Source organism: Rhea pennata, chromosome 1 (assembly GCF_028389875.1).
Source record: "Rhea pennata isolate bPtePen1 chromosome 1, bPtePen1.pri, whole genome shotgun sequence".
In the NCBI taxonomy this organism is placed as follows: Eukaryota; Metazoa; Chordata; class Aves; order Rheiformes; family Rheidae; genus Rhea; species Rhea pennata.
Window position 1 is genome coordinate 52,243,284 of NC_084663.1, and position 25,416 is coordinate 52,268,699.

The 25,416-nt window shown below is 40.6% G+C and overlaps 1 protein-coding gene across 1 annotated transcript; it reads left to right on the forward strand.

The window, feature by feature from the left end:
• Positions 1–442: 442 nt before the first annotated feature.
• On the forward strand, positions 443–25,416 carry SLC17A8 (solute carrier family 17 member 8). The gene is made up of 12 exons (XM_062574393.1): positions 443–585; positions 5,211–5,463; positions 7,740–7,858; positions 12,665–12,779; positions 13,143–13,230; positions 15,932–16,018; positions 16,867–17,006; positions 18,609–18,758; positions 21,387–21,519; positions 22,798–22,908; positions 24,335–24,462; positions 25,078–25,416. Exons 1-12 carry the CDS (start codon positions 443–445, stop codon positions 25,414–25,416), a joined length of 1,806 nt encoding a protein of 601 aa, XP_062430377.1.

Sequence of the window (25,416 nt, forward strand, 5' to 3'; positions counted from 1 at the left end):
GACAAGATCCATGAACTAAAATTAAATCTCAGGCCCTAACTGCCCTGAGGATTTCAGCAGTCTTTGACCAGCCAATGGCAGTTGTGAGCTTATTGATGAAGAAGGTGATGACTAAATGGGTTTACGGCTCTTTAATATCATCACTAATGTCATATGGGCCACATCACACAGCTGCTATATTTAATCTGGGTCCTGCGAGGTGTAGCTCTGGCTGCATTAGACAGCCAAAACTGCTAAAAAACGCAGCTTGCAATGGGTGATTTACCCTTACATTGGACTCCCACTGCTTCCACTGCTCTGGATCACACTCTGAGACCTCTCAGATTTTTTCCTTTGTTAAAGAGTGCAGCAAGCTTAATGCCCCCCAGTGCTTGTGGCACTGGGAACGCAACGCGGGGCGCCCGGAATCGCGCGAGGCTCCTTGCAGGGAGGTGGTAGCGAAATGGTCCAGTACGCACGGGCAGTACGTCCAGCCTGTGCTGGGGAAAGACCGTGGTGCTGCCCGGCCGCCTGGGAGCGCGGCGCCTTCAAGACACGGTCTCGTGGTGCATACGTGCTGGAGACGTACTATTACTTCTCGCAAACGTAAAGCAGAAACAAACCGCAGCGGTTCCAGGCTCGGTCACTGAGTGACTTAAAGAAGATTTGACAGTCTGTCCTGGGATTTAGTACTGATGCATCAGCTGGAGGATTTGGCATAGACAGTTATCATCTGGACAAATCCCCAGAGAATAAACAAGATCTCAGAAGATTGTATCTGCTTCTGGATAAATGATAATTTCAGAGAGCCAGTGTATAGGTTTCCGAAATTATGCCTGGATCGTCAATGAGTGTTGTGCGTGGTGACCCATGTCAGAGGTGTGAGTGTGTGACTGGAGCATGGTGCGTGTGTGTAACTGAGTTGCTGTAGCTTGTAAATGACTGTAATATCCTAAAAAGTTACTCTAGAATGTATTGTAATAGGTAGGCATTAACATGTGCGTTACTGTAGAATTGATGTGATTTTAATCAAACAAAATGAAATGGTGTAATTCTGCTCCACCCACTTACATAATTTGATGACATTGATAATCCCTATGCTAAAGCACATAAATACAGTTCAGTGAATGTATATGTGTTCCAAGGATTTTAGTTATTACTGATTTGAATTAAAAAAATTTCTTTTATTCTTCCAAAATTCTGCAAATGGCAGAGTAGAACTGTTCAATAGGGAAGAGAAACAAAGTCAGCTGCAGAAATTTGTGCATATGCTTGATGATGTCCAGTTGTCACAAATGAAATACAGAATTATTATATAATAATTGTATTTTTATATACATACAGTATTTTTGACTTTTGACACAGAACCTGGATGCAGAGCTCTTCAAATAACCTAGCTTTTCTAACTTGCCAGCTGTTGCCCATTTGATGAAAAGAGCAAATAAAATGATGTAAAGGATAATACATATTCAGGCGCAGCAAAATGCTCTCCAACTTTAGTCAGATAAATTAGAAAAGAGTACTGGCTCTGAATCAGATTTCCTCTTCATCTCTGGGGTACAAGGGAAAGTTTTTAGCGGCACTATCAGAACCTATGTCTCCAAGCCAAATCTGCTAGAGAGGCGCTAATGTTAGGCTTTGGGGATACGAATACATGCTGCTAGGTTTTGGCATTGTGGATCAGTTCTCAACCTGCTTTTCTTTGTAAGTATTGGGCTCCAATAGCAAAACTGATTCTATGTAGAAGCAATGCTGGACTCATAGTGCTACCCCTGGCTCATTGGCTGTCACTTTGAACAGTGAGTTTGGAGTAGAAGGATGTTTGCATGCCTATGCGAATTGACAGTCAGCTGAAAATGTCCAGGTAGGAACAGATGTTTTGACTTTGCATAATGAGTCTAATCTTTGCCAGCTGACCAAAAAAATGCACCAATTAAAATCTAATCACTCTCAGATAAATAGAGGGATCTGTAAAAGTAAAAAAATCTTGAGGAATTCTGTTTTCATTTATTTCAATCAATACTTTAGATAATGTTAGAGGAAGACGACAAAATTACTACTTCTGCCTCTTTAATGACTCTTTTAAGCCAGTAGCCGGTCTAATAAGTAATAATTCAATTGCATTTTCACTTCCTGTGGTCTTCAGTTTTTATATTTTGACATTTTATTCAGTTTAAACCTAGTTATACAAGTTCTCAGAGCGTGGAACATACGGTATCTTCTTTTTAAAGCACCTTACTCTGATGCGTTACTCTCTGTTGTACTCTCATTCACTAATAGTTCTCTGCCAGTGAATCTCAAGAGCTCAATCACTTTCAACACCACAGACATACCGCATCTCCTGTGTTACTTTGCTTCAATGCAAAGCCTTCAATGAACTAATGATCTGACTTTGAAGTTAGCACTGCCTTGAGCGAGGGGTTAAATCAGATACCTCTGGAGCTCTCTTTGGACCTAAAACACTCTGATTCTACCAGTTATTGGAAATGTGAACTGATGGTCTGCAACGTGCATTTTTTCCTGTTGCTAAGAATAGGGCTGGAGCAATGGTTTTATGATATGACATAAAAGGAGTAAGATAGTGAGTAATGCTCATAGCTCTAAATCCTAGAAACGCTGAGATTTTGAAGTGAAATTTCATATTGGAAAGACATAGTTAGTCCATAAGAAGCATCTCAGGAAGCCATATATTCCATATATACTTGCAAAACCTTTGTTATGGAGACCTATCCATTAGATTATAGGTAGTACTTTAGATTTAAAGCAACTCAAGAAAGCAGTGATTTAGGCAATGCTGTTCTCCTAGTACACGACCAATCCAGCTTGCATGTAGATTGGGCAGGTGTAGACCATCCATATATGGAATGAATATGAATATATGAGTAGAGCGTGCTACTTCTCTTATAGTGTCAATTAAGAGTAACTAGACTGAAAACTCAAAGCAGGTTTTGTGATTAAACGAAAAGTCTTCAGATACTGTCTCCTTCTCTCACAGTTCTATGAGAGACTCTATGAACACTGCAGACAGGCAGATGTTTGTTGATGCTGAGTCAACATCTCAAATAACATCTTAGTATAGCCTGTATAAGTGACAAAACCTTTTTCTTACATGAAAGCAACAAGCGGAAAAAGTCATAATTTCAAAGCAATTTATATAAAGTCTGTTTGGTCCGTTGTAGTTTGCTAGCTTCAAAAGATTTCTTTGTTTTATTGTGAAAAGGACACATTTGGATTTCACTCTTGCCGCTCTGAAACAGAACTTGCACCTCTGATGAACAGTTAATTTCCTGTGAGGGGATGCCACAGTGTTTAAAGAAATATAGCAAATTCTGTAGTCTGTTTTGTGTCTCTGAAATTTGTCTCCTACCCAGTTTCACAATGTAACTTTCTTAAGTGTGTAGACTGACATCATTGTGATATCTTTTGAGGTATCTTTATAATCAATATGAAAACATTAATTTTTCTGCTGTGCAAATGTAAGGACATAAGCAAAGGGTAAGCATGGCAACAGAAGTGTGGTAGATTAAAATACACTTCAGGCCAGATGTGTGAAAGAAGGAAATAAGCTACTCCTTATCAGAAAAGAGTTAATTAATCCATTTCATCATCTTATACAGCAAGCTGGGCTTCACTTAGATTAAGTAACTCTGTTCACATTTTCGTAGCACTGAAAGTAGTTCCATAGCAGATGTGAAAGGACATGGATCTGAGCTCAGTGCTTCAGAAGCTTTGTAATGTAACTGATGATCAAGGTCTTCCTTTAGTAAACACTTAACTTTAACCTTGCAAGTAGTGTTTAGTGGGCTCTTCATGTATTCAGAGCCAAACATGCTGTGTTTCAGTATGTCAGAAAGCCCATATTCTACATTTAAAATAAATGCATAAAAAGTTAATGTTAGGAAAGGAAGAGTTTAGCTTCAGTCTAATCGTGTGCATTCAGTTCTCCCTGGTCTGGTATTTTTTTATTAGAGACATCCCCTCTTCCTATAGCACAGGATATTAATACCTCCAATCAGATCGGGAGACAAAATTAATTTTTAATTGCACTGTCACAGGAGAAACTTCCGTAAGTGCAGGAAATAGTGTTGGGCAATGGTTCTACTGATGAGATCATTTGCATCGTAAAACACCGCGCTGGAGTGCTCCTTGCATTGGCAGCAGTAGCTGCCTGCCCTCTGCGGGAGCCTCCTCTCTACCTTAGGTGACACAGGGCTCCACGGGCAGCACCCTCATAACCTGGACATCTGTGTGGGATCTTCAGCACTGCCCTTCTCTTGACGATATTTCTGAAATATTATTAGACAAAAAATATTGGTCTGAGCTGGTAACTTACGGGCAGCTTCTCGCAGGATAATTGAGTGGGTGCCATTTGCTCTTTTTCTTGAGGAAATAGGAAAGCCCCCATCCCCAGCCTTTTCTCCCCAACTGCACTGCAGCTGCTACAACAGGTTTGTTCTCAGTGAAGCCCTTTCGGTCTCTCCTGCTGAAGAGAAGTGAATCAACTGCCCTGAAAGTTCCTGTCTTTCTCCAAACCTCATTAAATATTACGTATTTTAAACAGAAGTGCAACACAGTCAGTGACAGGAGTTGAGGGAGTTCATTTTGCAACAACCTAAAACCTTATGGCGAGAGGATGTTTCAGAGAAGAGGGGACATGTGGATTCAAATCCCTCCACGCAGAAAAAGGTCTGGGCCTTGTGCTTTCACAACTAAAATGAGTGCTCTGATGCCAAAGTATTTTCCCCCTCTTCAATTTAGCCTACTTTTTGTCAGGTGAAACCAGTTCTTGGCTGAGCATGTTTTGTGCTGTGTATATGCTTTTCTGGAAACATACTACTGCCTCTGGATAACAGCAGTAATTAGAAATTATGATGCATTTCTTCATATGTATACAGGCACACACACACACACACACACACACATATATACAGCAGAAGTTATCACAGTTTCTGATGACCTCAATAGAGCTTTCATAATTATGCTCACAAATAGCCTGCAAGCAGTTCTCCAGCCAGCTGTCCAGCAAAGTGGCTTGAGAGGTTACTCATGAAAAAATGCAGGCTGTACTAACCTTTAAAAGCCTGCCTGATACTAACTCATCACAACATCATGAAACAAATGCAAGCAGATGATTTAGTGGCTGACTGGCACGTTTAACTGTCTATCTACGTTTCAATGAATCTTACTGATGGAGCAAGGCATTTTCATTTTATCTGTCTTAATCCTTTTAGGAAAATTGATGGCACCAACGTAGAGGAAGATCACATTGAATTGACTGAAGAGGGGAGGCCCGTGCGGGCAAGCACCCAAAAGCCTCCGCTGTTCGACTGCTACTGCTGCGGGCTGCCCAAGCGCTACATCATTGCTATAATGAGTGGTCTTGGCTTCTGCATTTCATTTGGAATTAGGTGCAACCTGGGTGTTGCTATTGTGGAAATGGTGAACAACAACACAGTTTATGTCAATGGAAAACCACAGCTTCAGGTGAGGAATTGTCCGTCTTTCTCTGCTCTTATCTGGACCCCACTACAATATTGTCAAAGTACCACATATCAAAGGACTGTACATTTAATGATAAAATTACCCCCCTCTCCATCTCTCATATTCTCCTATTGAAGTAGGGAAGTGCTATTTTGTTGTTCAGATTGCAAACCAAGCCAGAGAGACACTTGTGTTTGGGTTTCCAAAGAGTGTAAGTGTTGAATCCCTAAGTCACTAAAAATCTGTGGGATTTGAACGTTTGCTGAAGATCTTGCTCAATGTCATAAGGATGTAAGTGGCAGAAATGAGAACTGAATTTGGTTCCCATGACCATCAGGTCTCTGACCTTTCAGTCAAAGATATTTTGTTGCAGTGGTAGAAACTTTTATTCCTGCTTCTTGTCTGTCCTCTTTGTTAAGGAAAAAAAATCATACTAAGGGCATGGATGATTGAGTAAGGAATGTGTCATCTTGTCCCTAGCTGCCATAGTATGTAGCATCAATGGTTCCTGCCAGGTATTTTTAAAAGCTTTTTTTCCCCCCACTTTTTGGTATCTTGGGGTAATAGCCTGAAATGTTGTTCCATCAATGCTCATTACCTTAACTCCAATTGAAGAAAAATCACTTTTAGAAAAATTTTTTGTTTTGAAGTGCCAAAGGATCAGTGTTACTGATCTTTTGAGGAGGATGGAAGATGGTCTTGAGAGACTATTTTGAAGAAGGAGAAGTAGTCTCTCAGGGAAATTTGCCATGATGCTGCTACAGAAGGAATAATTCATTGCTCTACATAGGGCTGGGTCCACTCCGTTCAAATCAGTAGATGATTTCTGAGACCTTAAAGCAGTCACTTGTGATGGGTGGCAAAAGGTTTTTACAGGTTATTAACAATCCAGACTGGTATCTAGAGATTTTTGGAGTTAAAATGCCATGGTATTTTCAAATTGGAGTAGATGCCCACAGACTTTTAAATATGCACCTAAGAAGCTGTAGGTTTAGTTTTCTCGGGGAACTGGTCAGTCCTGCTTTGGTACAGGGACATGATCTCTTGAATCCCTTTCTGAAACTTTATGAATTTGAATCTCATTTATACTCACTCTAATTATTGACTGATTTTGGATACTGCTGAAACAGTACACATCTTTCCATGTTTTTAACATAAAAATTATCATGAAGCAAAATACATCCTTCCTCTTTGCTCTGAAATAGCTCTTCTGAACTTAGGGTTCAACGAGAAAAAGTGAAGATTGTCCTTATATTACTATGATGATACTGAGTCAGGCCCCGTTCTTACCTCTCAGAAGAGAGAGTAGAAAGGGCAACTTGGATCTACCTTTCTTTTTTTCATCACCCTTCTGTTCTGCACTGTGCTTTTGCTATCCTGTTTCTGAACAAAGTATTTCAAACAGGCTCATGCGAGAACAGGAATGTCCTCTTTAGACGAAGCTTTAAGAAGACTGAAGCTGTCCAGCATCCAGTGAGGAGATGCATGGTGAAAGCATTCCTCTTGGCTGCAGACAGCTTTCACCAGGAGCCATCTACGGCCAGCCTGTTGGTGGCTTTTGTATCCAAATCCATCCCTAGTATGACTGGCATCACATTTAATAGAATATAAACTGTACAGATAGCTAATTTTACCTAGCTTTATTTGCAGCTTTGCATCTCTTTTGACCAGCTCCAATGTTGGCTTGTCTTTAGTTGTTAACCACTCTCCTCCTGGCCTTTTCTGCTTCCATGGCGCTTGACACAGCTGGTCAGCAGTCCAAACTTTACCCTGATGAGAAGAGCTGTGGATATTACTGGACTAGGCAGCCTATGCACCCAAAGCACATGCGCAACCTTGATAAACATCAGGAAACCGATGTGCCCATTGAAAGACATCAGCTCCTTGTTATAGCACAGAATAGGCTTGAAAGCAAAGGTTTCATTAATTTGAAACATTAATTTCAAAATTAATCAACCTGATAGGCAGTAGTGACAAGAGGCAAAGACGAACGCGCAGCATCAACTCCCTTCTAATTGAAACCTTTTTCTCTCCTATTTGCCCCTGATTAAGGTGAAAGTTAAGTTTTGCTCCCTGTTAAGGGTAAAAATAGTAATCTCATTTGGGAATTTGTCATCCTTCTGCCCTAACTGGGGAAATCCAAGCTCAGCAGAGCAGCACCACTGCAAAGAGGCTGTCTTGATGTGGAAGATGGGATGACTTCTGAATGACTTTCCAGCAGTTGTTATCTTATAATCAGCATGCTTCACCCTGCAGCATTTTTACTGTTTCCTTTACAGAAAGCCCAATTCAACTGGGATCCAGAGACGGTGGGACTTATACATGGCTCCTTTTTCTGGGGTTACATCGTGACACAAATTCCAGGAGGGTTCATTTCAAACAAACTAGCTGCTAACAGGTAAGAGAACAATAAGCAAAAGAGCCAAGCTTTGCAGCCTGATCATTGTTTACCCTGTTTAAATGATGATAACCAACATAATGAATAAATGTGTTGCAGGGATACACATCCGGAATTCAACATGAAGTATTTATGTCTATAAACAAAACTGGAAACAGATTCCATTATGGGTCTACTTCCCAGCTCCCAAGCTACCAGTTTAGCTTGTTCATCAAATTGTCTGAAGGCAGCTGGTTGTGAATGGGATGTTCATGTGAAGGGGTTTGGGATCTACAGATGGAAAAGAGGGTTGTTCACTCTTCATGTTCCTCGGTGAACATGAAGTGACTTATCTGAAAAGACTTTGGTAACTGGAAAAGATTCCTTAAGACCAGTTTCATTTTGTTTTGTCTAGAATCAAACTACTTCGCTCTTTGCATTTTGCAAATAGCCATGGGGAGTTACAAGTCTGCCTGATGGTTCTTCCTTCCCTCGTGTGCTTACGGCAATGCCCTTACGGTAGCGACTCCAAGGCAGAGTCATTCCACAGAATTGTCCAGAAGCTCAGTCCTGACTTTCCTCCACTGAATCCCAAAGTTTCTCTGAGTTCAGTTCCCATTCCTATTATAACAGTACTAGCATACTCTTTTCTTCATTTCCCTACCAGATAAAAGTGCCTAAACAAAGTTGTCTTCCTTCTATCCAATAAGCCAAACAAATTGGCTAGTTCAGTTCCTTTTCTAACCATTTTAGTCTCTCCATAAAATTTTGCAGCGGAAGGTATCAAAAGACCATTCTACAGATGTGCACACTGTTGGCTAAATAATTCATCATTTTATTAGTTTGGCTTTTGTTTCCTTTATTTTCTTACGAACAATAAAATCAATCATGTTTTCATTCCAGCTCACTTCATTCTCTCAGCTGACTACTTCCTTAGTAGAACCTGTATTTGCATATGCATTGTGAATATGCACAGCAAGCTGTATTTCTGTGCCCATATGACTTTCATACTCAATATAGTAGCACAATACAACATGACAGTACAGATAGCTGGACCTATGACTATCATAAAGTGTTTGCTGAGGAACAACAGTACCCAGAAGACAGAGCTTAAAGAGAATTTTTGTTTGTAGCAGTAGGTTCATGCCTACAGATTTGGCTAACTCCATGTTTTTCATTTATTCCTCATTTACCCAACCTGTTTCAGCTTGGGAGGATTCACTACTGATCCTGAGTTTCAGTTTGAGGAGAAACTTGGCCTTGCCAGGGCGCAGAGCAGGGAACAAAGAGCTCTGGGGCCAGTCTGCAAACCCAAATCCTGAGGAAGACAACTGCTTTCTGTGGTCCCAGCTGCACACTAGCAATGAGATTGTTATTTTAGTCTATTATTCACATTATAGGTTTAGATATAAGCTGTTTTGCCATCTGTTTAAGTTCGGCTCAGTGCTATGAAAAATTGAACGTGTATGGACCCCAGAGGCATTTCTGTAATGCAAATAGTTATCTATAATAACGTGGGTTTCAACGAATCTCAGAACAGCTGAAAATATTGAGTGCTTTGTAATTTTGCACACAACAGTCTGAGACCACATAAGTCCTTTTCTACATTTGCCCAAATTTGTGTAGATCTGCATTCCACCAAAAAGTTTATGAAACACTTGGTGGTGATGCTCCTTTAACTTGCTGCTTCTCCTCAAAAAGTCATCCAAATATAACTGCATCATTATTTGGTAGTAACAAAGAGACATGAAACATGAGGCACCGCCTGATATCAGTTTTCAGTAACAGCACCCCACTGGGCAGAGGCGTCCGTCGCTGAAGAACTCTGCTTTGATTCTAGGGTGGCAGCTGCCTGGGGAACAGAGCGACGAGGAGAAAAGAATACGCGAATGAATGAAAAGACCTAGGCTATTTTTTTGCCAAGGTGGAGACCAACATATTTCAGATAAAAGGCAATGAATTGCTGGAAGGATGCTGGAAGCATTCTTAAATAGTAACCCTCTTAAATGGGAGCAAAAGAATGACTGATTCTAGCTTAGTACAAAGGATGCATTTACACGTCAGGCATATGAAGAGCTGGCATTAAATGAAGTAGCAAAGATTGCATACTCCGTTTTCAGAGCTATCTGTTTGGACAATAAGCTATGCTCTCTTTCTTATGGAATGGTCTTTCACTTGCTTTTTAACTTAGATTTTTACACAATTTTATGTAAATCTCTGAGAGTGTTGATAGCACTACAGTAACAGAGCTGATATTTCTATTAGTGGTGAAAAAAGATGCAAAGTGCAGACTTTTCCTTCACTCATCATAATAGACAGCTAAGCAATACTTATTTCTCAGCTGAATATTTACTTGGCTTTGAAGGCAGTCTCCTAAATGTCAAGATATGATCGTGTGCTTTGTATTTCATTTCAGATTCTTAGATTGCTTTCTGTAGAACTCCCTTCCCTTGTCGCTCCCCTCTCCGAGCCTACCCAGGCACTTTGCTTTTGTGTTCGTCTGTCGAGTCTTTTCTTGTTATTCAGATTATGAGCTGTCCAGGCAGGGACTATAGTTTTTGTCAGAAGCTGCACAGAATTTAGATAAAGCAGCGCTGACCTCTGACTATAGATCTTGGCACTATAGAATTGATATTAATACTGCTACTACTAATAATCTCAGATTCAAAAAAAGAAGTAATATATTTCCAGTGAATATGTTTGCCAAAAGAGACTTAAATGTAAACTATCAAAATTTTTATTTTTTAAAAAAGTAAGAAAGATGAAACTGGCAATAAAAGGTTTTTAAAGGCTTACATATTTTGAAGATGCAGATGATAAGAGTACATAATAATATTTGTGTGTGTCTTTGGCAGAAAAACCAAAAGGAAGAGAAACACCACTAATGTCCACATAATATGACAATTTCAAATCAAATATCTGTATAAAATCATTCATATACCAAATGAAGTTCAGTGCGTCCTTTCCAAATGACATGCACGTAACACCGTAAGCACTTGTAAGAAGTTTCTGAATTTTCAGGAATTTCAAAAAGGGTTGTGAATTACAGCCCACTCCTAGGAGAACGCTGCTAAGCAATGTTAATATAGCTAGGAGTCAGTGGCCTTTGCAAAAGGGACTGATTTATCCTCAGGGTGTCACCCTGAGCCTTGGAGCAAGACAGCAACTCCTATCCCGTAACGTGCTGTCGTCCCAAAGCGGACCAACTGCTGCAACTTTCTGTTTGCAGAGTGACCGATTGATCCCCTACACAGAAGTGTCTGCAGGGATCCAGGTTGCTTTAAATTGCAGACGATGCAACAAAGCCAGTAAACTGCTGAGGATTAATAGTAATCATTTCAATTTAACTGGTGCTCAGCAGTTGTGGAGAGCTCTCATTGCCTGTAGACATTTGCTCTGATACTTTTCAATGCTGTAACAGGACCCCTGCAAGGGATCCACCTTCCACAGACGCTGAATTAATGAACTCTTGATATTTGGAGAGTGTATGATACAGCTGTTGAGCCCCATTTGTTGTCTAGAAAGGAAATCTGAGGCTTCAGTCAGCCAGATCTGAACACACGTGAACTGCAGTAAATAAAGCATAGTCCACTCTTATTAACAGTGGCAATTTCAATGGTGTTTCAACCAACTGTTCCCAGCCTTTTCTTGGTTTCCAATGGTATTTTCTGTGGTACAAGAGCTCGAGTTTTTCAATGAGCTCCCCAGATATGCTTTTACATGTTCTGTAAGAGAACTGAACTGAGCACTCAGGGACACTTTCATCCACAGGGCAGCAGTATGGCTGCATGGACCAGCCTATGTGCCATGCCCATGCTCATGCCACGTTCGGATGGTTGTCTTGTAGCCCAGGTTGTCTGTCACATCTGTTGTCACTGTTGTACATTATTGGATATAGCACGGTAAACCTGCACTACTCTTCAGTTAAGCTCAGGAAAGCCCAGGCCCCTGTGGGAAGAGGTCACATTCAGACTGAGGTGAGTGAGGCAGAGCTGGCTTGGAGCTCTGTATGGTGCTACCATGGGCATCTAAGTGGTCTGGGCTTTCAAGGGTGCTGCTTGGATCTCTTGCCACTACACAGAAGTTTTTTGCAACCTATTTCTCCAACAGATGAGAAAGTTTGAGAGGGTGCAAAAGATTTCCTGAAGGCACCTGGCCCCTGTGCATTTAGAGCCTTGACTGACTTGTGCCCACCTTGTAGGAGATATTCTTCCTAGATAGGGTAACAAAATGCTTATATTGTGCAATGTATTTTTCACAGCAGCTCTCTTGTAGGAATGTCCCTTCTATGTCGTGGTTGCCCAGGACATTTGTAGGTGTTACTTTGAGAAGTAATGTTAGAAAGGAGCTGATCTTAAACTGTGCAGTGATATATTTTAGCAGCAGGAAGTGGAAATAAGCAGCACACTCTCATGTTTCAGAGAAGCACTTAATCCAGCGTTTACCCAGTTTAAGTTAAAACCTATTCATCTAACAGGATTTAAGTACTTTCCAAGATCGGGATGTTTCTGTCAGTTCAGGACTCCCATAAACAGCATGTTCACTATTAGCCTCCAATAACAACACCAATGTCTATTCTTCTGATACGAAGAAAAATCTAATAGCTTTATTTAAGTCTGTTTGAAACTCCTGTTTCATTGGAGAAGAAAACATATCGAATTTATGAGGACTCATTGCCAATAAGGGGGCATCATAATTAACTTCACAAGTATCTGGGTTGGTAAGATAGCAGGTATTTGTGATATTGGCTGTGGAGTTGTACCTGAGTACAGCAGCCTTTCTGAAAAGTAGATGATAATATTCCTTTTGTGTTACTTTTTTCTGAAGGGTATTTGGAGCAGCAATTTTTCTAACATCTACACTGAATATGCTCATCCCTTCTGCAGCAAGAGTACACTATGGTTGTGTGATGTTTGTAAGAATTCTTCAAGGTCTGGTGGAGGTAGGAATACTCACCATTTTGGTATTTGCCTATATCATTTGTTTTTTTAGATTTGATTCTAAAATGTCATAAGATATTTTGTCAGGTTTTGTGATCAAACTATATTTTTCTTTGTTATTCATTTCCTTCACCGGTGTTTGATAGCTTTATTGATTTATATTTTCAGTTTAGCGGTTTATATGAAGACATGCCCATGAGAAAGCTGCTTTCCTGTAAAATATAGTGTTTTTTACAATCACGAATTGACTCATATTGATTTATAATTTTAAAAGTTAGACAACTAGACAGGCTGTCAGTATCAGCAACTGGTTCAAGTAGGAATGAAGAGAAAGCAAATTGAATAATGTGTGAAATGTCTGCCAGGGTGTCACCTACCCAGCCTGCCATGGGATGTGGAGTAAATGGGCTCCCCCACTGGAGAGAAGCAGGTTGGCAACCACATCTTTCTGCGGTAAGTTGATAGGCTTACATAGGTCACCTAAGCATGTATGGTCTGTGGTTCTTCTCCATCCATGCTTCTTGTTAGGCATATTCTATTCATATTGTGATCTACAAGAGAAATACAAGTCTTTGCAGCACCTGCCCACATACCTATTCAGCTTCAATGCCGAGTTTAGGATCCTGAGGATCTTTTATATGTATATATTTAATCCCTTTATAATTTAAAACCAATCCCCAAATGATTCTCATAGTAAACTAAATCAGGTCTAGTGGTGTCAGATGAGAGAAAGTGCATTTTTATTTGCTTTATCTTTAGGGATTCCACTCATTGTATGTATTGAACTGACCCCTCTAATCAAGCATGCACTTAAAAAAATACTTTAAAGGACTAAGTGCTTCAGGCTGCTTGTGGAAAGTATTGAAGCGGAGGTGCTGCAACCTGTTGTCACTAGCTGCTCTGCTTCCCTCTGATTTGAATTATGTCCAGACTCATAATTTGCTCTCTTCTCGGAGACCTTTTCCAAAGCTAACAGACAGCCCTCTTAAAGATGGCTTGTGGGAAATTTCAGAAGACTTTGGGGAGAGGAACCCAGTGGAAATATGAAAAAAATCAAATTCTCTTGGGGGGCAGATTTAGCTCAGTTAGTTAGAGTGTGGTGCTGCTAATGCCAAGGTCGTGGGTTCAGTCCCTGTATGGGCTACACTGAGGGTAGATGATCTCCAGAGGTCCCTTCCAACCTTATGATTCTATGATTCTCTCAATCCCTTTGGAATTTACCTAGCCCTCTGGCAACAGCCTTAAGTCTTGTTATGAAATGGGGAGAAGGAAAAATTCTAAGGTTTTACACTTTTTTTCCTCAAAGAGGATTCCTTCTTTTCCCTTACAGTCTCATTAATAAAGAGGAAAAAAGAATTTCTTTTAATCATTTTCCAGGCACCAGCTGTTGAAAATGCTGCCCCCATGAGTGTCCCTGTTCTATGACTGTTTCTTGCCAATAAAGACTATTGTGATTTTCATGCCTTTTTGGCCTTTTCCCAGTTTTAGTTTGAGCTATCCCCTTCTACCTATCCTAGGTAGAAGATTACTTAGTGTCTTCATCTTCCTTTGGTAACCTTGAATCTTCAATTAACTGCTAATTCCAGCAGGAACTGTGAATGTTAGTATCTCCTTATAGACTCCAGGCTGGATTTGGGTAGACAGCTAAATGGGAGGAAGGCAAGACATAATCCAATTGTATTCCCTTGACTTTTGCATCCTGAAATGTCCAGATACACAGAGTACAGTGCAGGAATGGTTGTGCTGTAATTTCAAATATGCTGCTTGTTAGGAGTGGAGGAGAAGGCACTGCTCCTTTCTTCACTCTATCACTTCTCATCCTCTAAGACACCCTCATTGGCTGTATGTGGTGTAGCCCTTCCCATTTTCAATAGGGAAATTGGAACTATGAGTGAATACTCACTCATATTCCTCCTGTGAGGAGGAATATCTATGAGAGACAATATTCAACAGAAAAGGTAAAAGTCATAGGAAGAAGCAGTCTGCCCACTAGTAGAACTCAAAGGCTGGAGGAAATACAGTATTGAATACAAGAGGAAGAATAAAAGGAAGAACAAAACAAGAAAAAACCCACAATTTTTCACCTTATAGGAATTTTATTTTTATTATAAATAATTCCAGGATAAAAAGCCCCATCATCCCCAATACTCTCTCTGTGAACTCTTAGCAGAGGGTAGAGAAAGCTCCATCCTGTAGCTCAGCACTCATTTTAGTTGCTACAGATCATGTGGTTTTTTTTTTTACTTGAAAGGTGAAAAGGAACAACAGAAACATTTGGAAACCCCATATTAACCAGATTCCTCTTTCTCTGAGCATTTTCATAGTCTGGGGCATTGTTATTCTTGCAGGAATGCTGAGTTATACAGAAAGGAGGGAGAAGGGTCACTGCAAACTGTTGCAGAGAAATATTTGCTAATGAGTAGAGCGAGGTGTTCCTGTGTATGCACCAGTAGTTTTAGGTTAAAGGTGTTCTTTAACAAAGCATGTAATAATGTTAAAAGCACAGGCATCTCATTTTCTGAAATAATTCAAGGCAACAGATAAAGCCACTTGCACTGAAACTGAATGTCCAGATTGCATGAATTCTCCCAGGGTCTTCATGGAAATTCCTTTCCAAGCACTTAAATGCCCATATCTTTCTCCAGGTCACTCATAAACTTGTTTTACTACATTCTCAATCTGAAAACCTTGGCACAACCCACTTTTTATCCTTTTTTTTCTCCCCCTGTCAACACTTGATTATTTATTCCAGCAGTTTGTTCATGCCTCTGATCTGAACAAATCATGGTTGAACAGATATAGGGGTGGTGGGAAAGCACCCTCCATTGGGAGAACTGATGGTGTCTTGGGGCTAGAGCCATGACAAGAGACTCTCAGCATACCTGCATTCAGTCTCGGCTTTGTGAATCCCACTTCCCTACATAACACACAGCCAAAAAAAGTGAGCCTAGTGATTCCCTGGCAGCAAGGGCCAGTCCTCTCAACTTAAGCAAAATGCAGTTGCCATCCCATTCACCATGCTCATAAGAAATCGTGGTCAGCCAGAAGCCTCCCTCCGATTCTGCCCCTGTGAACAGCAGCCTGGGCTGTTTGAGGCAAAGCCTGGGCTTGTCGAGTACAGCTGACATGTTCTCTTAACCCTTTTGTCCCTCAGGATCTTACGCAGGAGCAGTGGTCGCCATGCCGTTGGCAGGTGTATTGGTACAGTATATAGGATGGTCATCAGTCTTTTATATTTATGGTGAGTTGCCTAACATAAACGATCTCTGCGACTAGACTGGTACTGCCACCAGTTTTATAAAACCTGTATAATAAGGATAGAACAAAGTTGTTCTGGGGAATAAAGGGGTTGCAAATGGGTATTGCAATTTACTCTTTACCAAGCTACAACCCTGGTCAGCCAGTGACAGGGTTGGATGCAGTTGTGTCGTGAAAGTGGCTCAGGAGCACAGGTGCTCACCTAACACATGTCCCAGAGCATGCACTACAGCGTACGCTGCTGGTGGGAAGCTTAATGCCTCTAACACCTTCTATCCTGACGGATCTGCCCTGCACTGCCCACCCTTGGTGAAAACAGTGCCACCTTCAGAGAATGGTCCCATCGCACTGGCTTGGCCTCGTGGTGGTGTTGCGGTACCTCAGCACTGCCCTCCGGGGCACGAGGCAGAGCTGGCTCCAAGGTGCAGGCATGCACAAACCCAGCCTCTCACATTAATGACCCAGGTAAGAGGAGGAGCTGGTTTCTCTGGAAACACTGACTGCACCATAAGGTTTGCCATCAAAATCTGATTGTTAAGTCCTTTTACCCAGATTGTTATGATCAGTCTGTTTTTATCTTTCCCCAGCCCGCCCCCAAAAGTTTTACTTTTGCCTTTTCTCTACATAACACTTACCAAGTAATAGGAGCAGCAGAACACTCAGACACTGTACAAACAAGCATGCAGTAAATACAGAATTAGGTATCATTTTTTTCTTACTTAGGCATATTGTCTACTCAGATTTGCCCTAATTGACAAAATTAGAAATAAACTACAAAGCCTGCTGATATTGAGGTGTAGCTTTATTGGCTTTCTTTTCTCACTTCCCCAGGAATGTTTGGGATTGTTTGGTACGTATTCTGGCTGCTTCATGCCTATGAGAGCCCAGCAGCACATCCAACGATAAGCAATGAAGAAAGAATATATATAGAAACAAGTATAGGAGAAGGAGCCAGCCTTGCTAGTGCAAATGTAAGTAAAAAAGGTGTTTCAGTGACTACTTACAATTTATGAGCACTTTGGACAGGATTAGTTTATAATCGGATGGATACTGTTCAAGAGTAGCAGGTATTTTCTGTCAATATATAGAATTTTTTCCTTTCTTAAAGGTTTCAGGATTAGGCTCATGCAACCAGATGGAAAGAGTTCAGCAACAGGCAAAAACTCATTGCTCTTTCAGCACTCAGCTTATAGACCTCCCTCACCCAGGGAGGGGAAGGGAGAGAAGAGAAAACGGGAACAGCTCACTGATCTCCTGTTTTGAATAGTTATCAGGGTTACTCTGAAAAATACTACTGGAAATACCTCAACAAGAAACTGAATCCACATGTTAAATCATCCAGCTGCCTTTTGGGTCTCCATTAATGGCGATGGAAATTCTGCAGGCTCTGCCCAGGACCTCTGGCCTGCTCCCTCCCACAGCAACTCCATTCAGTGTTTTCAGACTCTTCTTCTCCCTTCATTTTTTTTAAGCCCTTAGAAACTTAACTCAAAGCCTAATTTTCAACAACATTTTTTCCGTTCATTTAGGTAACTTGTTTTTGCTAGTGGTGAAAACAAAGCTGTTTCTTGATCAGCTGTTCGTTCTTAGCTTTTATTCTTGAACATTCTGGAGCAAAATAATTCCAAACTCTTTTTCCTCTTTATGTTTGGTATGACAGCCTTGGTGACAGTATAAAGTATAAGACTCGGTTTTTTGGGTATGTTCCTGATGTTTTGTTGAAGTCACTCAGCTCTTAGTTGGAGATATACGTTCACTGCATGTCACAGTTTTGCCCTTCCTGAACAGTAGTTTTACTGCAGTGTACACCAGCACCACAAGCATGTGTTTGCACATGACCATGTGCATATTTGCCTGCAGTACACAACTACCAATTTAAATAAGGGGAGAACACCTATGTACATTGCCACAGCTACACATTTTACTTAGCTTCTGGTTTGAATACTATTGTAAGTGACAACGCTTACAATAGCATTGTAGTATTACAAAGGGCTCTGAAGTGCTTTTGTTCCTGCTATATGGATTACTGAAGTATAAATAGAAACTGGAAATGCCAAAAGCAAGATATATAAATTAAATCTTCCATCATAGACTTATTTTGCTGAATGAGATGAATTAGGCTGAAGCAGGTAGCTGCATGTTGCTGAGACAATGCATGTTCCTTAGTCTGAAGAATTCTTTTTTTTCACAATCTTTTCAATGGAATGTCTCAAGCTGAGTCATGCCAAAAAGTGGAGAACATAACAAAGTTTTGTCTAGTTTTCTTTGAGTCTGTTATTGATCCTGTTCTCCCAGTAACAGGGTTCCAGAAGCCCTTGTATGGTTTTACTGAAGAGAACAATAGTATAGTAGGCATCTTAAACATCCAGTGTATTCAAAGATAGTTTCTCTGCCTATCTTTCCCCACTAATCCAGGATACCTATTTTCACTCATTTACATTGTAAGTGATTTGCAGTGTAAATTGGATGCAACATACAAAGTCAGTTTAGTTCTAAAACTAGAGGTGAATTGGGCTATCTCTTTATTCTGCCTTCTGTCTACCCCAAAATACCTTTAATTTTGTCTTTTCTAGAAATTTAGCACTCCTTGGAAGAGATTTTTCACTTCAATGCCAGTTTATGCAATCATTGTGGCAAACTTTTGCAGAAGCTGGACCTTCTATTTACTCCTTATAAGTCAGCCTGCTTACTTTGAAGAAGTTTTTGGATTTGCAATAAGTAAGGTAAATGTCAGAGCTGAAGTAGTGGTCTTCAGACCTCACCCAAGAAGATGTGGAGTGCCTGAGGATCCTCTGATCTGGCTGTAATCATTACTGTTGATTATGCTAAGTAGTTGGGATGATATACTTCCAGAGATCTGATAGACATGCCTACTTGCTAGCATCAAATTCTTAGCAAATAGAAGGATATGAAAAGTTTACTTTGGAAAAGAGAGTTGATAAAAAAAGAACCACATCACAAAAGCCAAAAGCTAAGTAAATAAGAATGCATATTTGGTTTAGTGCTGGCAGTTTAGCAATATCTGCCACACATTTTTAACCCCAATTATCCTTTCCTTCTTTTTCATTTCTTAGCCAGGATTGACAATCAAGGATCAAATTCTGTATGAGCGGACATTAGCTGTTACTTCATTAAAGCCAGGCACACTCCCTCTTCAGAGCATGAAAAAAGACCACAAAGTAATTTTTCAATAAAGTTTTCCAAGCACTCCTTGAAAAAAGAATTTGCTACATCATAACTTATTTTTGAGTAAGTGTAATTCTGCAAATTAATAACCAACACTATCATTATCATTATGATCTGGGAGCACTGCTATGCCCAGATTCTGCAATCTTATCATTTGCAGTGATACTTTGAATGGCCAAGCACAGCACTGATATGAAGAACAGGATAATTAAGTACAGGATAATTAAGTAGGTATGTTTAGTCTAAATTTGCCTTCCATACATGCAAGAGTTGCACCTCTATTTACATCACCAATTAAGATGTACAACTGATTCATAGTTAACATAAGGAGGTTTCACATCCTAGAAAATAAACTCAAACTTCTCACTAAATTACTTGCCCAAAGAAGAGCCTCTAGTAGATGACATGCTTGTCACTAAAGTCTGCAAAATACAGTGTTTTACGGTATCTGGGATAAACACCAGTGCTAACAGAAAAATTAAGTACCCTTTGTTAGAAAATCATAGAATCGGTAAGGTTGGAAGGGACCTCTGGAGATCATCTAGTCCAACCTCCCTGCTCAGCAGGGTCACCTAGAGCATGTTAGACAGGGTTGCACCCAGGCAGGCCTTGAAGATCTCCAGAGAAGGAGAAAATGAAAGATGAGCATCAATTTGTAGGCCCTAATCCCACAAGAACAAAAGACATGCAAAACTTCAAACATATGATTAATTAACTATTGTAAAATTCCACCGTAACTTTAGTTTTTACATTCCAGGTTCATTACTCCATATACAGTGTGCAGGTACTGCCGTCATTTAAACAGTGGCAGGAAACAGGGATTGATTTGCAGTGCAAAACAGGGCTCCTTAAGAACATGACTATTAAAAATGTATAAAAGCAGTTGAAAACCAAGATAGAACATTCTAGTATCAGAACATGTTATAACACAGGGCTTTGTGACGTTTGCATTAGAAAACAGTACTAACAGTATTCTATGCATCTCTCTGGTGTAAGCACTAAAGAGCAGGAATATTGCTTGGCATTTCTAAAATATGATCCTCCTGTGCTCTGGCTTCTCCTCTTGGGCCATGGGGAGATATTCTCATCACCCAGCATGAGGAGGCACAGTCCCTTCTCAGAGCTTTTCCTACTAGGAGCAAGAAAGTAGAAGGAGGGAAAAACCCTGACAGACCTTCTCTACTTCACTGAAGGAGGGAAGGAAGGAAAAAGAAAAAAAAAGTAACAAATAAAGGAAGATGCCTGGGTACTTCCCACTTCACTGATGTCCTGGACACTGGGAAGCTGCAGGATGCTCTGCATGGACCCATCTTCCTGACGTGGGCCACCTGACTGCCCCCCTGGCCAGGGCATTGTGTGACGCCTGTAGTGAATAAACCCCATTTCTGGCTCTCCTCATCTGCTAGGGACAGTGAGTGGCCAGTGGCTGGCACCATGAGGAACATCCTGTAGGTGCCACTTCACAGGGAAAGGCATGCTACTGGGGCTACAGGCTTGCTAGTCCTCCTAGGCTCTGACCTTTCTTGTAGCTGCAGAACTGCACCTCAGCTTTTCATGTCAGTTCTACTGCCCCCAGGACTTGCTCCTCACTCTTGGAGCTGGAGAAAGGATGATGCAGAGAGCAACTCAAAGTGCCTAAATTAGACTTCTGCCCTGCAGATGTCCATCCTGCACTGTCTAGCACAGCGCTGGCCCAGAGATGCTAGCTGTCTAGTTTTAGTTTTGATAGCAGTTTAGGTGCTTAAAAGCTGATGGTTGCACACTGGTCCCACCAGCTCAATTTTTGACTGAGGAAAGGCTGTGGCCACAGGAATTGTGTCCTGTTGAGACACAGTGGGGCTTCTCACAAGTCCCAGCAGAGAAGTTAAAGTCAGGGCAAGGTGGGTGGCTTCTGGGGGTGGGGAAGGCACTGGAAGGAGGGCTGCCTCTGCCCAGATGGGAGCTCCTAGAAGTCCCTAAAGATGGGACGGAGCTAGCTTAAGGTCCCTTAGACCTTGAGTGGGGGTCCTGTTAGAGGAGGGGTCCACAGCTCTCCCACACTAGGATCTGTGCTAAAAATCTGTCTGATGGGAAAAAAGAAGAGGTGAACAAAAAATACCATTCCTTTTCTCTTTCCCAGAAATCCTGAGGACACGACCAGTAAGCACTTATTTGCCTAATTGCAGGTTGGCCTTTTGTCTGCAGTTCCTCACATGGTCATGACAATCATTGTGCCCATTGGAGGACAGCTAGCTGATTTCTTACGGAGCAGGAAGATTTTGACCACTACCACTGTAAGGAAGGTCATGAATTGTGGAGGTACTGCTGGATTCTGAAAATATGGGTATTTCAATTGTGGGCTCCAGTTGATGCAGGTGTCATAGTTTGGCCCATTTTTAACTGTAGTAAGAGACAAATTAGCCTAGATTGCATTTGCAGCTGATTAATCTGAAACATTTAATGGGGAATAGAAGAGTTGATGTTAGATGTCCTCATGCTGTAAATCCTTACCCACATGAACAATCCTTAGAGCATGCTTTTAGAAAGGGAAGAGGCAAGGAGCCTGAGTAATAATTAAAAGGACAATAAAGACTGGCAGAGTACTGCAATAAAATAGGTCTCATCTTGCAAATTCATACAGATATACTGTGGTGCTGGAAAGATTCTTCCCAATGGATACCACCTTGCACTAGCTGGCCATGTTCCTGTTTGCTACTTTCAGCAGTACCCACTGCAAGCTTAGGCAGGTGGGATAGTGGAAAAATAATGGGGTGAAAATGATTTTTAGTCATCACAAAATAATTTGTATCCAGTTCAGCCACTGAACTGAAAAATAAATGATAGCTATGTGTAATGGGAAGACACTAAACTAATACAAAAATTTCAAGCCTGATAGCCTGTGGAATAACTCTCCTCTGCCAATTTCCAGCTTGCATTATTTAAGGATGGCACAGCCTGCTTGAGACGAAGAGATGCCTGCAGTTAGAGATGCCACACAGCGTTGCTATTCATCTTCACAAAGGATTCTCAGAGTAATTGTATTTTCAGGGGGTGTTTTCAGTGCCACTCAAAAAATGTTAAACAGGATTGTTACGTTACTCGTTAGAAAATGTTAATTTGCAATAATGGCAGAGGCTAACTGCTGCAAGCTCCCTGTGACGCTCAGGCGTGTGCTATCGTGTTGATGGCACACACCTGAAAAATACTCATTTGTTCCATTTACCAAAAGCATCTCACGTCACTACAGCCATAACAAATTGAAGGGAAGAAGTAATTTTCTCCTTTCCCTGCCATGTTTGTGCATTTTGTGAACTGTACAGCGCTTTGCACAGACTCACTTTCTTGTTTCCCTACAGTGGTCACTGAGTTGACATTCTCAGTTGCTTGGGTCATTTACACAGCAATGAGGAGAAAAAAGTACATTTTCAAACAACAAATATTCAAATATTTCTGTGACTCCACAAGAACGACAAATGTGTTCAAGAAATGCAATGACACCTGAAAGATCTTTGAGCCACTAATTGGCTGGATCATATTGGTATTTCCTTGACTACTAGTAATTAGAAAGTAATTTATTCCCATGTGTTTCATTTGAAGGCTTTGGGATGGAAGCAACATTGCTTTTGGTGGTCGGTTACTCCCATACAAGAGGTGTGGCTATTTCCTTTCTGGTGTTAGCAGTGGGATTCAGTGGCTTTGCAATTTCAGGTAAGAATTAATATTATTATTTATTTTATTATTGGTTTTATTACTAATAATAACAATGTTACTATTCTATTGGCTCTTAGCATGGCTGCTATGGGGTGTTCCATATTTCCTGCTATACTGGAAATAATTTACTTCAGTTTCTGTGAGGTGTATTACAGGTAGGACAAGATGCTTTGGAAGAACCTACTCTTTATTGTTTCAAATTTGCATCAGTTTTGTGCTGTTTGGATTCTAACACACATTTACAGTGGCAGCTGCCTCTTACTCTTCCACAAACAGTATGCCTAAAAGGAGGCAGAGAGAATTATTCTAGGATAACATGAATACTTGCTGAAAGCATCTCAGTTGCCAGCCCACTACCAACCCTAGCTGCCAATTTTGGCTTTTAGGCCAGTTCCGCCTCTGTTTTGACCTCTAACCAGAGCTTCTGCAGAGCAGCTATTTCTACCCTCTTCATGGGGCACACCAGTCTCAGACTGACTTTTGCAGCTCCATCAATACCATTGCAATTGAAAAGAAAACTCTTATTATGGAGATGGAAGGCCATCAGTTGGTGGGTCTTCAAAGAGATGGATCTATATCAGGGAAAGAGAATTTTGCTCACGATAAATGAGATTTTGTTCCACCTCAGTAACAAAAAGGGGCAAAGAAATTGATGGTCTTCAGTCTTTTCAGGCTTATGTCAATGGGAAATAGTTCTGCTAGTCAGTTGTGAAGTGCTTACAGGCCATTTTCTATCAATCTGTTTTTATTGCAGGATTTTCCCAGTACTCAAACATTTACTGTATTTAATCCCATAGAATTGGAATTAATCATACTTTCTTATGACATATATAATTCATATGACTGATTTTCATTACATAAAGCATGACAATTGTCTGAGCTGCTTTTTATTGTTTTTATTTTAATTTTTATTAATGTATTTACCCAATAGATCTGCTGCAGCAAAGTTAATTCATTTTCCTACTGGCTTATATTCTGGTTATTTAGCATGCTGTTTAACTGTTATTTAAAGTACTGGAAAACATGTTTTTCAAACACTGCTACCTAAATGAAAATAAGGCATTTGACAAACATGAGGCATTCGTTCTTTAAATAAAAATGTTTGCCAAGTGCTTCATTTCAGCGTGAGGAGAGGGGGTGTACAGATGCTTTAAATTACCAAGAAACCAAACCAAATGATATTTTCTATACAACATGGTCCCAGCGGGGGGGGGGAGGGGAGGGAAAGAAAGGGTTTTGAAAAAGAATAAGGAGTCGCAACATATCTTCTATTGTTATTCCCAAGAAAGTGCCACATTTCTTTCCGGTAGCTAAAGCATGAGGTTATCTACCTGTTTCAACCTCCTTCAGCCAGAATGGCTATAGAAAGCCGTGCTGGCCTGGCAGCACAAAATGATGTAGCTGGTTGTTGTCTTTGTCACAGGATTCAACGTGAATCACTTGGATATAGCCCCGCGTTACGCCAGTATTCTGATGGGCATCTCCAACGGTGTGGGGACGCTGTCGGGGATGGTGTGCCCACTCATCGTGGGCGCGATGACTAAACACAAGGTAACATTTCTCTGTGTTTTCTAGGAAAGGGATGAGGTTAGGGGACAAAAGTTAGGCCGTTTCAGAGGTTCCTAGGAACTTTATTTCACCATCGGTCTCTGCAGCTGTTTTCTGTTTTTGTTGTTTGCTTTAAACATTCATTTTTACAGCAGCACTGGAGCCAGATTCTCAGCTATTATAAACTACTTATCTGTGTGGGGAGATGTTATTTTATACCATCTGAGTCTGAGTCTATGAATGCTTAAAGGACTTGAGAAACTTCTCTGCAATGCAGCACTTCTAGGCAGCACTCCTAAGCAATCACTGATCTCTGATGGGATTGACTCAGTAGTTAGTGAGAGCCCTGCATTTCCAGCTCTGTGAATATTTCACATACCACAGAGAAACTTCACCGTGAGAAAAAAAAAAAAGCCTCTTTTTCTATTTTATTAGCCATTTTTATGTTAAGAAGGAAAAAAAGATTTAACAATGACTTTCATAAAACATTGTATATGTAGCATCAGTTATTAAACATTGATGCTAGTCAATGTTCAGTATACGCTAATCCATGGTCTAATACAGTTATTAACATTTCTTTTTACTGCAAACCTAATGAGACCTGTACCATTCTTTCAGACCCGTGAAGAATGGCAAAATGTCTTTCTGATCGCAGCCCTAGTGCATTACAGCGGAGTGATATTCTATGCTATCTTTGCTTCTGGGGAGAAGCAGGAATGGGCTGACCCTGAAAACCTCAGTGAAGAGAAATGTGGAATAATTGATCAAGATGAACTTGCTGAAGAAACAGAGATGAACAATGAAACTTTTGTAAGCCCAAAGACAATGTATGGTGCTACCACTCAAAATAGTGAAGTACAGCAAAGGGAATGGAGAAAGAAAAAGCAAGTAACTCAAGACATGGAAGAACAGACTTCTTACCACTATGAAAATGGAAATTTTCAAGATCTGTCATAA

Excerpts from the sequence above, each read along its gene's own strand:
- SLC17A8 (XM_062574393.1), top strand. The coding sequence starts at position 443 with ATGGTCCAGTACGCACGGGCAGTACGTCCAGCCTGTGCTGGGGAAAGA. Across the intron at positions 13,231-15,931 it reads GGCAACCACATCTTTCTGCG|GATCTTACGCAGGAGCAGTG; the intron begins GTAAGTTGATAG and ends TTTGTCCCTCAG. Across the intron at positions 17,007-18,608 it reads CCAGCCTTGCTAGTGCAAAT|AAATTTAGCACTCCTTGGAA; the intron begins GTAAGTAAAAAA and ends TGTCTTTTCTAG.